The sequence below is a fragment of the Triticum aestivum genome, chromosome 5A (assembly GCF_018294505.1).
Source record: "Triticum aestivum cultivar Chinese Spring chromosome 5A, IWGSC CS RefSeq v2.1, whole genome shotgun sequence".
Lineage (NCBI taxonomy): Eukaryota > Viridiplantae > Streptophyta > Magnoliopsida > Poales > Poaceae > Triticum > Triticum aestivum.
Genome location: NC_057806.1, coordinates 547,263,174 through 547,277,272, shown reverse-complemented (window position 1 = coordinate 547,277,272; position 14,099 = coordinate 547,263,174). Strand labels below are relative to the sequence as shown.

Sequence of the window (14,099 nt, the reverse complement as noted above, 5' to 3'; positions counted from 1 at the left end):
CGATGTCATGGCAAGCATCTCAATATCAGGAGCAGATGCATTCAGTGAAGTTTGTTGAATCTTTGTTTTGCATATTTACACGCATGCGTGTGTACGATAAGGATACACTGGAATTCATGTATTTGTTCTCGGTTTGTATCATTTTTATCTTAGGGTAATTTCTATCAAGTACTACTAGTCCGACATCAAATTCTGAATAAATAAATTTACAGAGCTCCATCTTTCATCGAACTTATACGATACTCTGAAGATTAACAGTAGCAAGAAACTGCTAATAGTGCAAGAAAGCAGAGTAATAACCAGTGACAACAACAACACATCAACATCACAGCATTGCATTGCACCATATGGGGTGCTTCTTTCAGACCCCAGACTTGGTTCCAGGCTCTGGTGCCTCAAACTCACCAGTATAGTGTGGATCCCTTAACCTTCACCGAAGGCGCACCGGAGTCGTCGTTTTTTCCTCAACATTGTATTCCTGTTCCATGTCCATCCCATACATGACCATTAAACACCATCATTGTAAGATCTCCATAAACCGCCTGTTGCAGCTGTTCAGATGGCATAAAATGCCATACCTTGTTGTCCTAAGCCTAGAAGTAATCAAATGATTGAACCCTACTCTTCTTCAGAAAATAGATCATGGCCTACACCATCTAGCTTACTGAGGAACCCAGAATCCAAACCAATTTACTAGTGACAAAAAAAAAACATGAGTGGTTGTACCTGATGAAGCACCTGAATGGCGAAAATCTTCCGGTACTTTGGCAGTGGCTCTCTTTCCTCAAGGTTGGGCAATCAGCATTTTCCCAACCTCCGCAGTTACTTTTTTCTAGCAAAAACAAAAGAAGCACAATTAGTCCATCCGTAGAAAGAGCATATCAACGCTGATTTTCGTATCAGATGATAACCCAATACACCCATTTATATTGGTCAAACATCATTCTAAACATAGGTGAGGGTATTATACAAGGTAAAATTGGAAAGCAAAGAAGATGTAAAGCCAAAGAGGAAGTGCACAAATTATGTGGATACGGTATCATCGCACACTCACATTCTTAATCGCCATTCATCTTAGAAACTAAACATATTTGTTGTTGGATGGTAGAATGACATTATAAATAGTGACAAATGGAGCACATTTTGCTGCCTCTGATTATGCTACTAAAACAAGACAATAATTGAACCAATTTTTAAGTAACAACATTTATCACAAAGGCAGAAGGGTATAATTGGCAAAGGGAACTTGCATCAAACTCAGTTCTAGACTTCTACTGCCCCATTTCACTAGGCAACTGCAGCCTCATTGAACTACATTACAGAGAAGTAAATTGCTAGGACCATGACGCTTAACTACAGAAGAGGAGCTACAGCCGTATCGATATCTTTATGTGCAGAAATACAGAAGAAGTTACAAAGAATGTTGCTGAAGAAGATTCTGAAGATAATGATAGCACCCTTTAGATTCAAGACCGGGCCAAACTGTGAACTGATGACATATTTTAGAACGGCAATTTAACCTCTGATGCGTGGTAACCAGAAGGCAAAGGTGGTGACATTTCAGATGAGGAAGATCACTTAGTAAAATGCTTAACTATTGTGATTAAAAATTTGAGCAGTCTCAACAAAGAATTGGTAATTGATCAAAGAAATTGGCTTTTATCAGCATATTCTCTGTACCCAACAACTACACAGAATCAAGTTGTATTGGTTCAGGAGTGGAGGGGCTTCTTCTGGCTATTAAAACAAGTTAAAAGGAACTACAGAGATGATTTGCAACAGAAGTAGGCCATTAACAAAGTTTCTAGTAATCTGTAAACAAGTACTACCAATATTTTTTTTGTGAGGGCGACTTTGTTTACGGTCAAGAGCACACTTTACCTCTCCCTCAAACCAATTCTATCTCAACAGAGTTCCAATTTGGTTCTGTTCCACAGATTGCTTTCCTCTTTCGATCTATAGGCTGAACAGCAGATCGTTGGTCCGATCGACCATTCTCGTAAATTAATGATGCATCTTTTCAAGAAAAACATCTGGGAGTTATATGATATCTTTGAGAGTTAAGATTTTATCTGGTACAGCAAATAAAAGTTCACACCATTGGAAAGGCGCCAAAAGTGTTGCATTTCTGCAGTGATCTAGCAGGATCCATGTTGAAACAATTAGGTTCTCATTTTGAGGATGACATGTGTGCTCTTCTTACGGTAGAGCAGAGAGATCATCATGTTGGCATATCAATAAAGATTTTGAATCTGCCAATGTAAAAAGAATGTATCCTTGTATGAGAAGATTTCCCCATTTTTTTCTTTCTATTCTTCACTTTTTTATTTTAGAAATCTTGACAAATTTCGAAAAAGTTCAAAGTCTTCAGAATTTGTTTGAAATTACAAAATTTATTCACCTTTTTAGAAAAAAATTGAATTTCAAATTTGTTCACACTTTTAAAAAAATGTTTGGGAATTAAAAAATTATCCTGTGAACGAGTTTTGAAAAATATTCGGTGAAAAAATTCAAGAATTTAAAACCCCTACAATATTTTGTCTGAGCGATACAGACGCGCTAGATTAGTCCATGGACTGGCTAGATTAGCAAAGTTCTTTGATTCTGGTGTTTGGATGAATGAAGCTCCTGTTTCGATCACCCATCTTCTTATAAACACGCAACACTTATTATAAATGAATAAAGAGGAGGTTTTTTAGTTTAAAAACGCACAGATTTTTTTGAGGTGTAAAAAAACACAGGTTAACCTTTTTTATTTTGAGTGCTTAACACAGTTTTTTTTAGGCAAGAGTGCTTAAGACAGGTTAACCTTTTTTTAGACAAGCTTAAGACAGGTTAACCGAAGAAGCCGAATTCATCCCGGCCCAGACGTTCTGTGCAAAGCCAGCCCGGCCCAATTAGAGACGCCTTGACGACTAGAACTAAGGTCACCCCGACTCGGCCGCCGCCACGACTCCACCCCCATCCCTGACCCCGCCGGCCGACGGGCAATCCTCGCGACCTCCACGCCCCCTGCTCGGCGCCCGCCATCCGCATGTCGATGGCGCCGAGTCCGCCGGCGCTGGTCGACGACGCCATGCGCGAGGTCTTCACGCGCCTGCCGGCGGACGACCCCAGGAGCCTCGTCCGCGCCGCCGCCGTCTGCAGGAGCTGGCGCGGCATCCTCTCCGACCCCGGCTTCGCCCGCGGCTACCGCGCGTTCCACGGGGCGGCGCCCATGCTGGGCTTCCTCCACAACGCGTACCGCAACGGCAACCACAATGCCAGAGAGCCTGGACGAGGCACACCTTGACCTCATAGGCGCGGAGGACGGCATGCTGCTGTTCGCGTCCGTGCTCAAGCCCAGACTCTATCTATGGTCCATGGAGGCTGGTCCTAGGGGAGCTGCGGGATGGGCGCGACGCAGGGTCGTCGAGGTCGAGCTCGAGCCGTTGCTCCCTCCCCGTGCCCTCTTGGACATGTCGGACTCGGACGTGTGGGCGGTTGGTTTCGCGGAAGGGGTTAGCGTCATCTTCCTCGAAACACCGGCTGGCTTAATTCAGGCCGAGCAAACAAGGTGGGTGAATGGAGCATTGAGAAGGTCATGCCCTACACCAGCTTCTGCACTCGAGGTACAAACTAGCCTCATACTGTTTTTTTCAAACACATTCGTCAAGTTATGGACTCTAAACACGCCATCGGTCATATCATCTGATCAAGCCTTTGTCTGTTACGGTGCAGCATTCCGTCGGGTGCTGGCCTCTGACGAAGCCTCACGCGCGCTTGTCGGTGGCGGTACGACGGCGTGACCAAGTGGCGTCGAGATGATGGATCTGTCTACTTTTTTCCTCCCAGGAAGACTTTGAAGATGAGCTCCGGTGGGTGTCTTCTGCTGCCGGCTGTGTTGGGCAGTTTGGTCATCTGTATGGTATGGTGTTGCCTGAACTCAAGTTAGTTTTGCTTAGTTGTTGTGCGTAGTTTGAGTGTGTGTGTGACCCAGCAGAGCAGGACATCTATGGTTCTACCTTGCAAGTTGACACAGACTTGGTTTCAATAGCATTATTATTAATGTAATTTTGTTTTGGGATTCAGCATTTCAATAATAAGGATACAATGCAATTCATATATGTATCCTCGGTTTCTATCATTTCTAGTAGCACCAAACACATAAACTGAAGTGCTCCTCGTCGACAATCAAATTCTGAATACATAAATTTACAGAGCCCCATCTTCCATTGTAAATGTACATGCAACTTTGAAGACTGGTAGTAGCAAGAAACTGATAATAATACATGAAAGCAGCGTAACCAGTGACAACAACACATCAACACCACAACATTGCATTGCACCAGAAGCCAGAAGGATGCTCTTCCAGATTACAGACTTGGTTCCAGGCTCTGGTGCCTCAAACTCACTAGCAGTGTGGATCCCTTATTCTTCATCAAAGGTGCAGCAGAGTTGTCGTGTTTCTTTGCGACATTGTATCCCTGTTCCATGTACATACCATACATGGCAATTAAACACCATTATTGCAAGATCTCCGTAAACCGTCTGTCGCAGCTGCGCAGATAGTAGTATCAAATATACCATACCTTTTTGTACTAAGCCAGTAAGAAAAATCAAATGATGGTCGGAGCCCCACTCTTGTTCCGGAAGGAAATCACAGCCAACACCAACTAGCTGGCTGAGGTACCCATAACCCAAACTAAGTAACTTGTGAGAACAAACATTAGTAGTTGTACCTGGTGAAGCTCCCGAATGGCCAAGATCTTCCAGTACTTCGGCAGTGGTCTTCGTTCCTTAATATTAGGCAAGCAGCATTTTCACAACCCACGCAGTTACTTTTCTAGCAAAATCAAAAGAAGCCCAATCAGTCCATCTGATAGAAAGAGCATATCAACACTGACTTTCGTACAAGATGATAACCCAATGCACTCACTTATAGTATTGGCTAAAAATCATTCTAAGAAAAAAGTGAGGATATTATAAAAGGGAAAATTGGAAAGCAAAGAAGATGTAATGCCAAAGAGGAAGTACACAAATATGTGGATACGATGTATTGTCTCACACTCACATTCTTAATCACCGTTCATCTTAGAAACTATTCATCTTTGTTATCGGATGGTAGAATCGCATCATAAATAGTGAGAAATGGAGTCTTTGCTGTCTCTCATAATGCTACTAAAACAAGAGAATAATTGAACCAATTTTTAAATGATGACATTTATCACAAAGGCAGACGGGTGTAATTAGCAAAGGAAACTTGCATCAAATTCAGTTCTAGTGCGCTGTTTCACTAGGCAACTGTAACCTCATGACATACATTACAGAGAAGGAAACTACAAGACCATGAGGAGAGTTGTTTAACTACAAAAGAGAAGAAGTTACAGGCATGCCTGACGCATTTATGTGCAGAACTGCAGACGGAGTTAGAAATTATCATGTTTAAGCGTTGACGGATGAAACTAAGGGACTGAATTTAGCAGCTAGGATACTAGTTAAATTGGCTAAAAGTTTGTAGGCTTGTAGTCTGCAAAGAATGTTGCTGAAGAAGATTCTGAAGATCGTGATGGCACCCTTTACATTCAAGACCGGGCCAAACTGCCAACTGGTGATATTATAGTATAGCAGCAAACGTCAGACAGCAAAATTTAACCTCTGATGCGTGTAAACAGAAGAGAAAGGTGGTGATATTTCAGATGAGGAAGAATGCTTAGTAAATGCTTAACTTCTTGCGATTAAAATAAGAGCAGTTTCAACAAAGCATTAATACTTGATCAAGAAAATTGGATTTTATCAGCATATTCTCTGTACTAACAACTACAGAATCCAGTTGTGTTGGTCCAGATAGGGCATATGGTCCAACGTCAGAAGTGGAGGTGCTTATTCTGGCTATTAAAACAAGTTAAAAGGAACTACAGAGAAAATTTGCAGCAAAAGTAAGTCATTAACAAAGTTTCTATTTATCTGTGAACAAGTACTACCAACGTATTTTTGTGAGGGCAACTTAGTTTATGGCCAAGAACACACTTTACCTCTCCCTCAAACCAATTCTATCTCAACTGAGTTTCGATTTGAGTCTGTTCCAGATTGCTCTGCTTTTCCGATTCATAGACTGAAGGGCAGATCGTCGGTCCAAGTGACCATTCTCGTAAATTCATGATGCATCTTTTGAAGAACATCTGGGAGTTATAACTTTGCACAATTGGAAAGGCACCGCGAGGTGTTGTATTTCTGCAGTGATCTAGCAGGATTCATGTCAAAACAATCAGATTCTCATTTTGAGGATGACATGTGTGCTCTTCTTACAGTACAGCAGATAGATCATCATGGTGGCATATCAATAAAGATTCTGAATCAGTTGAAAGAAATTCTGGACTTGCTACTCTAGAAACTGTCAATGTAAAAAGAATGTATCCTTGTACAAGAGTGACCCATAGTATGTCGAGAGGTAGTCCCATCTGATCTTACGACCAGAGCTAGTGCCCTGTACCACTGATTCAAGCAATCTTGAGTGTTACACCTTCTGAGAGACTCTAATCTTGCTATCTCAATATTTGAAACTCCTTCTTTCACTAGAATTGGTTTTAATGCCTTGAAAGTTACATCGTTTGGTGGTGTGCTCGATGCCAACATCTTCTGAAATATTTTCACAGCCTCCTCCATTTTCCCACCAGATACGTACATCTGAATCACAGAATTATAACTTAATGCTTGAGTTAGAAGCCCTAAAGCTTGCATTTCCTTGGAGATCCTGTGAGCTTCATCGTAGCGAGCAACTTTCTTGTACAAGCACACCATCATCGCATATGAAAATTCATTTGCGCTTCCCGTAATCTTCAAATTCTCAAAAAGCTCACGTGCTTCGTTCACCATACAATGGTCACTGTAGAGGCCAATCATGCAGTTGGATGCATAAAGGTTGGTGTCAGTATCTAATGATTTCAGAAGCTTGTATGTTTTTTGAGCCTCTGCCAGATACCCTGCTTTTGTGTAGAGTTTGATCAAAGAATTATAGATCGAAGCACTCTCACATAAACCAGCCTTTGTCACTAAACCAAAATATGCTGCAGCTTGCTGGACATTTCCAACTTCAGCATATGTATCAATTAAGATAGAGTAAACATATGCATCCGCGTGGACCCCCAAAGTGACCATTTCTCTAAATAGGCATTCAACCATGTGCAAATTCCCATTCTTAGTAAAGCTGCTAATCACCACAGAATATGGAACACAGTCAATCGGCATTTTAGCTGCTTGCATCTTTCTCAAGTAGTAGAGTGCTTTCTCTGGCAGTTTAGCAGTTGACAGGAGCTGAATGAGAGAACTGTAAGTCAAGTAATCAGGTAGCACGCCGTACCTCTCCATGCCAGCAGCTATCTCACAGGCCTCATCAAGCTTCTCTGCTAACCCATATGCTTTGATCATAACATTGCACACAGAAACGCTAAGCTTCTTCCTCTCCAGGCAACACACAAAGGCCTTTTCCGCGAGGTTTATGTACCCTTTCTTCCCAAATGCATCAATATTTGCAGAAAAGCACTCGGACTCCATCTGATTACAGAACCTCTCAAACCAACACCACGACTGCTCAAGCATCCCAGCATTTACATACATCCTGGTTAGAGCTGACTGCGTGTATTCATCGATCACCAGGCCACTCTCGTCCATTTCTTTAACAAGGGCTTCTGCTTTACTGACCATTCCCCTGGTACAGTACCCATACAATAGCGTGCGGCAGCTCACAACATCCGGCACCAAATTTTCGGCTTTCATCTTACAGAAGTAGTGCTCCGCGACATCAATTTCATTGCTTTCTCTGTACAGTGAGATGAGTGTATTGTAAGTCCTGGTGTCAGGAGGGCACTGAAACTCCTCCATCATCCTCACCAAAGAAGCCACCTGCTCCATCCTATGGTGTTTACCCCAGACATGAATCAGTGTGTTGAATGTAATAATGCTCGGCGCAACACCTTTCCTCAACATTTGGTTGAACATGTCTGACACTTTCTCAAGCTGCCCAGACTTTCCATAAGTATCAATCAAGGTGTTGTAAGTGTACAAGCTATAGCAGAGATGTCCATCCGACCCTGTATCTGATTCAGAAGACCATCTTTGAAAGAAAATCTCTGCCTTGTCATACTCTCCAGCCTTCTTATGCGCATGAAGGACAGTGCTCATGGTGACCTCGTCAGGCACCAAGCCGCGCTTGCACATGTCCCCGAGCCACAGCAACGCCGCCGTCTCCCTGCCCCCTTTGCAGTACACATCGATCAGCGTACCGTACGTCGCGTTATCCGGCGCCACGCCGCAGGAATGCATCTGGCGCCACAGGCCCGCGACGAGGTCCCATCTCCTCGCGCGCCCGACCGCGCAGAGCACGACATTGTAGTGGATGACATTGACCTCGTGCCCCCTCTGCCTGCGGAACCAGTCGAAGATCTCGACCGCCCGCCGCCAGTCCTTCTGCTCCTTGAGGATGATGGTCCTCTCCCGGCTGCTCAGCGTGTCCCTCCACGGCCACAGGGCCTCCCCGACGTCCCGGACGCGCTCCAGCGCGTACAGCATCGCCGGGATGGACCCGCCGTAGCCGGCCAACCTGCCCCTACCCTTCCCCATTTGCGCGGCAGCACTCTGCCCGGTGGTGCCGGCGACGGTGGGTGGAACCACCACCGCATTGGGGCAAGCCTCGGCGGTTCTCGCCGGAGCCGCTGAGACCGCGTTGCTCTGGAGCGCGAGGCCTTTGTCCCTGCGGCTGGCGCCGGGCACCGAGGCCGCGAGGCTCAACTGCGGATTCAGCGGCGGCGGCGGCGCGGGAGCACGGTGGAGGAACCGGTCGCACGGGCTCAGCATCGCGCCCTGCAAAACAGCCGGGCGTGAGTTCCGCCGGTATTTGGGTCCAGAAATGGGAACAAAGCGGCGAGCTCATACCTCGAAAATCAATGGCCGGGGACTGCGGGCCGGGCGGGGGAGGCAGCGGGAGCGCGACGAGGGAAAGGGGGAAACGACGGCGGCGGCGGCGGCGCGGGTGTTTCAGGCGGCGGCGGTGGGCGGTGGGCGGCGCCGAGGTGCGGCACGGCAGGCGGTGGCGGGCTAGAGGAGAGATTTTGGGGCGGCTTTGGGTTGGGTCAGCAGCAGGAGGAAGGAGATGAGTTTGGGGGGATGTGGATGTGGATGTCAAAATCACTATCTCTCACTCTACCTGACCGGAAGTTTGCTCTGATATTTCACCCTAAAATTTCGAAAGTTGCTTTCAAATTTTTGAAAACTCGTCACAAATTTTGTGAGAGGTGGTCTCGTTTCAGAATCTTTATCCTAATCTTTTGACAGTTTACTCTGTTTTTTTAGAAAAATATGACAAAGACTCTAAAAAAAACATGACAAACTTCATTAAAAGAGTGTCATGGGTTGGGTTGTGAAAGCAGGAGAGTGAGTGGGGCGGTCTTACATCATCACTTATCACAGATCTTTATTTATTTAAGAATATTAGGCTACCACTTTTCTTGATCATTTTATTAAAAAAAGGTTTTATCATTTATGTCACTAGTTATGTCCCACTACTCAATATTTTTATTAAAAGTTATAATTGATAAAAAAAATCATCTTTCATGAGATGCTTGCTCAAAAATGCCATTAGAAACCTAAAAAATTCCATCATTTTGTTAGGTGTTTGCTCAAAAATATCATTGGACAGTGTTACTATCAGGTCCAACCCATTGACTAGACCCGGTCATGGACAACCCGGCCCGCCGGCCCGAACCCGAAGCCCGACATTCGGGCCGGGCTCAGGCTCCATTTTTTGACCCGAAGCCCGACCCGAAAGCCCGAATAAAGCCTAAAATATGTATAAAAACATATTTTATTCAAAATATAGGTATAATAAATTAATATAATGTTCCAAAAATGATTAATTTAATTAAAATATGTCACTGTTCATGTACTTCGGGCCGGGCCGGGCCAGGCTTGGGCTTGGGATTTTATCTTCGGGCTTTGTCAAGCCCGGCGCGAACCCGACCCGGCCCGACGTTTGCCCGGGTTTACCATTGACCATGTTACATGACCAAAATATCCCTAGACTTAAATATCATCTCTTCCTATCTCACAATGATAAGTGTGTAACCCACTTGTTAGGAGTAAACAAGTGAATAATTTTAAAGAAAAATATGAACGTTGTCGGGGATCGAGTGGGACACACATTATCATAATGAGATAGAAGGATAGTTGACATGTTGGTCCATGGGTTTTTTTGGTCATATAGCATGGTAAAGGAGCTTTGAGCTGACAGTAATAGTTCAAATTTACTTATGCAGGAGCCGTCCATCGCATGGAACACCGCACCCGTCCGCGGACCACCCCGATGGGTGGGGGGAAGGGAGTCGTCCATCCAACCGTAGCCGCATACATTTTCAACTGAATTCCAACTAACCGGACAATTTCATCAAACTCGACGGAATTCATCAAAGTTCGGATGTAAAATAGAACAAAACATCTATAAATAACATGCAAATATGTCTAGTACAACAATAGTTCAAATTTAAGGAGATTTAACCGGATGTCCAACAAGTTTTTATGGATGGATCATGTTATCTCACACATACTGCCCCTAGAGCTTCATCCAACAATGTATGTGCATGTATGGTCTGTCCTCAGACCGGTAGTACATCACGGTAGCGCGTGCAGGCTACATGTGTAGAGTAACAATGAGTGAATAAATCAGTGAACAACAATGAGTGAGTGAATGAATCAATCGCGCCACAATACTTCATGACGGAGTTTTGGATGTGTACCATTGATACGCTAAGGACTTGACACCGTGTTCATGGATGATGTGCATGTCATAGGACGCGTTGTGCTTTCGCGCACGAACCTTGCACGCGCTGACAACGAAGTTCGTAGGTACGGTCAACCACGCATCGCATAACAACTCATCCTCCTTCATCGAGTACCCCGCCATCCTTCCTACTCTAAAGAACGACACGAAGTTCGAAAATAAGCTGCCATTTTTTTTGAAAGACCCGTCTAATCACTGGCTTCATTGATTTAGCAGAAAGCAGTGGAAACATGTAGATCAAGTGGATGAAATTAGAAAAGTACAGTTAGCTCTCCTCTCTTGCGGCTATTTTTCACTAATTGTGTCCCCGAAAGGGGGCTCTATGCATTTGGCTCCGGCCAATCTCCATTACTCGATATTGGTCCTGATCGCAACGACGACATCTTCAACCCGAGGCGTTTTTGCCCGAAAAACGCAGTGGTTTCTTTCCCTCCATAATTCCCAGGCGATCATGATGATCAGAGCTCTGACTCCGTGCCTGTTTGCAGTAGCAGTCTTGCTGATGAGGAGTTGGCAAGTCTGTGCCGAGCTGAGCCGAGACCTCACTTCTGGTGCGAGCGTAGAGCAACCCGACCATCTGGCGCATTTCCCCTAGACCTGTTGCAGCCCCAAATCAGATGAGTAGATGTCTCCAAGTTTCTGGTGCACAGGGGGCAGAAAAAACCATTGGGCCAGCCTCTTCTCTGCAATCTGTCATTGCACCAAAGGCGATCCCTGACTAGGAGCCACATGAACATTTTGAGCTTGTTGGGAGCCCAAACCTTCCAAATGGAGCTGTTGAAGTTTGTGTTGGGGGGCTGCTGACATTGCATCTGGTAAGCGGATTTGGCAGTGTATGTACCGTCACGAGTGAGCTTCCAAGTGATTTCATCTTCTTGGTCAGGAGCCATGGCAATGCGTGCTGCGTCAATCAGCCGCCACATCTGCATAAACTGAGGTGTTATTGTGGCAGTATCTCCATGTTGCAAATCTAGTATCCACTGATCATTGGTGAGAGCCGTCCCAACCGACCTGTTTCTGCGACTCGCGTGGCTGAACATAGCAGGGAAGGTTATGGACAGTGGCTCATCGCCGATGCAGCAATCCTTCCAGAAGTTGGTCTTATTTCCATTGCCAACTTGAATCGATGTCGCTTTGCCGAACATAGCCCTTTCTTGATCGTCAGGAGTTGGGATCACGACAACCCATGGCTTATCCGACCGCGCCCATGCGAGCCACTGCCATCTTAATCTTAGCGCACGGTTGAATTTGTGCAGATCCAGTAGGCGAAGGCCTCCGTGATCGAGAGGGGAGCAAACCTTGTCCCAGGCGACCTTGCACTTTCCACCAGAGAGCTCATCGTCTTGTGCCCATAGGAATCGTCGTCGTGATTTGTCCATCTCCTGTCATCGCAAAAGTTGGGAGGGAAGAGAGGACGCATCTAACGAGAACTCTTCTTCCAGCTATGTTGAGAAGCTTGCCCTTCCATCCGGCCAACCTTGCTTTCACCCTATCGATCAGAAATTGAAAATGCACCATTCTGAGGCGAGTTGGCGAGATTGGGAGGCCCAGGTAAGTTATTGGAAAACTGGCAACTTGTCCACCAAATCCCTGTAGCATTTCCGGCACATTCACTTCTTCATAACGAATTGCAACAACTGATGATTTTCTTTGATTCAGTTTCAGTCCAGTGGCTTGTCCAGAACTGTCCGGCAGATCAACCAGCTTGCCCACCTCCTGAGCTGATGGGTTTGCAAAGATGACCGCGTCATCGGTGTATAAGCTAACCCGCAAGCTTGGACCGCGGCCCGGTAGAGGTGCCAAAACCCCAAGATCCGACGCAGCTGCAAACAGATGGTGGAGCGGGTCAATTGCAAGGATGATGAGCAGTGAGGAGAGGGGGTCGCCCTGTCTTAATCCTTGCATGTGCCAGAAGTGATCGCCCGGCTCCCCGTTTAGCAGCACCGAAGAAGAGGCCGACGAAAGCATTAACGCGATCCAATCTCGTCATCTCGGAGGAAAATCCAGCTTTTGCATAAGCTCCAGTAGGTACGCCCAGGAGATTGAATCGAAAGCTTTTGCAATATCCAATTTGAACAGAAGGGCCCTTTTTTCTGCCGGTGTAGCGCCCTGACATAGCCGTGCACGTATTGATAACTTTCATGCAAGCATTTTCCTTTCTGAAACGTCGTTTGTGCAGAAGAAATCAGGTCTTGCAGTCGAGACGCCAGCCTCATCGACATAACTTTTGCAATCAGCTTAGCAATGGAATGTATGAGGCTGATTGGTCGGAAGTGGCCCATCTCTGTTGCTCCATCCTTCTTTGGCAGCAAGGCAATGAAGGCAGTATTCAGATCTGCAAAGTTGTCACCCGCTAGGTTGTAGAATTTTTGAAAAACCGCCATGATATCATGTTTGATAATGTGCCAACATGATCTGAAAAATTTGCGGGTGTAGCCATCCGGCCCATGTGCTTTTTCAGTCGGAGAATAATAAGCTGCCATTTGACCAAACACCTGCCGGCGCGTGGTGTTCGTCATGGACCGCCTTGGCGAGGGGGGGGGGTACCTACATGCACACAAATCCTAGGTGGACGGCCGTGGGTGGGGGGCCGCGACCGTCCGACAATGCCTGGGCGGCAGCCATAGAGTAAAGCAGCGGGGTCAGACGAGGAGGTTGCAGATGCAAACCAAGGGTTGTAGGGGCGGAGTGGAAGTGAATGGGATCGTAAGAGAGGATTTGAGTGGGCAGGGGGTGTCGGAGTCCTACGTGGAGGCGGTCCGTACTCCCGCAAAGCCCCCTAGTTTGCTTCTAATTTGCTGGGAAAAGGACGTCCGGATCTCTCCACAGACAGATATGATACCATGTTGGTTAGCAGAATGAGTCCGGAAACTCGGTTCGAACGGATGCAGGCGGTTTGAGGATCAGAGTTGGAGATGCCTTTAGTAGTTAAAATGGATGGAAGTGTCAGAACAGAAGCAAAATCCAGGCTTAATGTCAGATAAGAAAGAAAATTTTTTGAATAGTACTTAGTACATCAAATAGGAAAACAAAATTGATGGCAGCCTTTAAGGAATTGTCTTGACGCGCAGAGAGGAGCTGCCACTGCCAGGTCCACAGTCCACAGCCGCCGTCACAAACTCGCGCTTGGCTTCCCTGGAATGCTGCAGGAACGTGCGTACAGTACAGTAGAGGCAGCAGGCCGGACGTTGAAAAAAGGGACGAAGGCAGGTTGCTTGCTTGGGCGACGCGCCGACGACTCGCTACATATGCATCCGTGGCGTGGCGCTCTCTCAACCACGGACGGACC

At 45.9% G+C, this 14,099-nt stretch overlaps 2 protein-coding genes across 4 annotated transcripts; one reads left to right on the top strand and one right to left on the bottom strand.

The window, feature by feature from the left end:
* The first annotated feature begins 2,927 nt into the window (after nt 1-2,927).
* Nucleotides 2,928-4,060, top strand: LOC123104657 (uncharacterized). Its single transcript, XM_044526538.1, has 2 exons — nt 2,928-3,611; nt 3,721-4,060. The coding sequence occupies exons 1-2, from the start codon at nt 3,261-3,263 to the stop codon at nt 3,805-3,807; spliced, it is 438 nt and encodes a 145-aa protein (XP_044382473.1). The 5' UTR covers nt 2,928-3,260; the 3' UTR covers nt 3,808-4,060.
* Nucleotides 4,061-4,166: 106 nt separating this feature from the next.
* Nucleotides 4,167-9,160, bottom strand: LOC123104656 (pentatricopeptide repeat-containing protein At3g23020). 3 transcript variants are annotated; one of them, XM_044526536.1, is made up of 4 exons: nt 8,911-9,160; nt 6,015-8,838; nt 4,572-4,825; nt 4,167-4,466 (listed from the first exon to the last, which is right to left on the bottom strand). In XM_044526536.1, exon 2 carries the CDS (start codon nt 8,830-8,832, stop codon nt 6,367-6,369), a length of 2,466 nt encoding a protein of 821 aa, XP_044382471.1. In that variant the 5' UTR covers nt 8,833-8,838; nt 8,911-9,160; the 3' UTR covers nt 4,167-4,466; nt 4,572-4,825; nt 6,015-6,366. The 3 variants fall into 3 exon arrangements, with proteins under 3 accessions (XP_044382471.1, XP_044382470.1, XP_044382472.1); XM_044526535.1 differs by having other exon boundaries at nt 4,167-4,539; nt 4,722-4,825; XM_044526537.1 differs by having other exon boundaries at nt 4,722-4,825.
* Between the last annotated feature and the right edge of the window lie 4,939 nt (nt 9,161-14,099).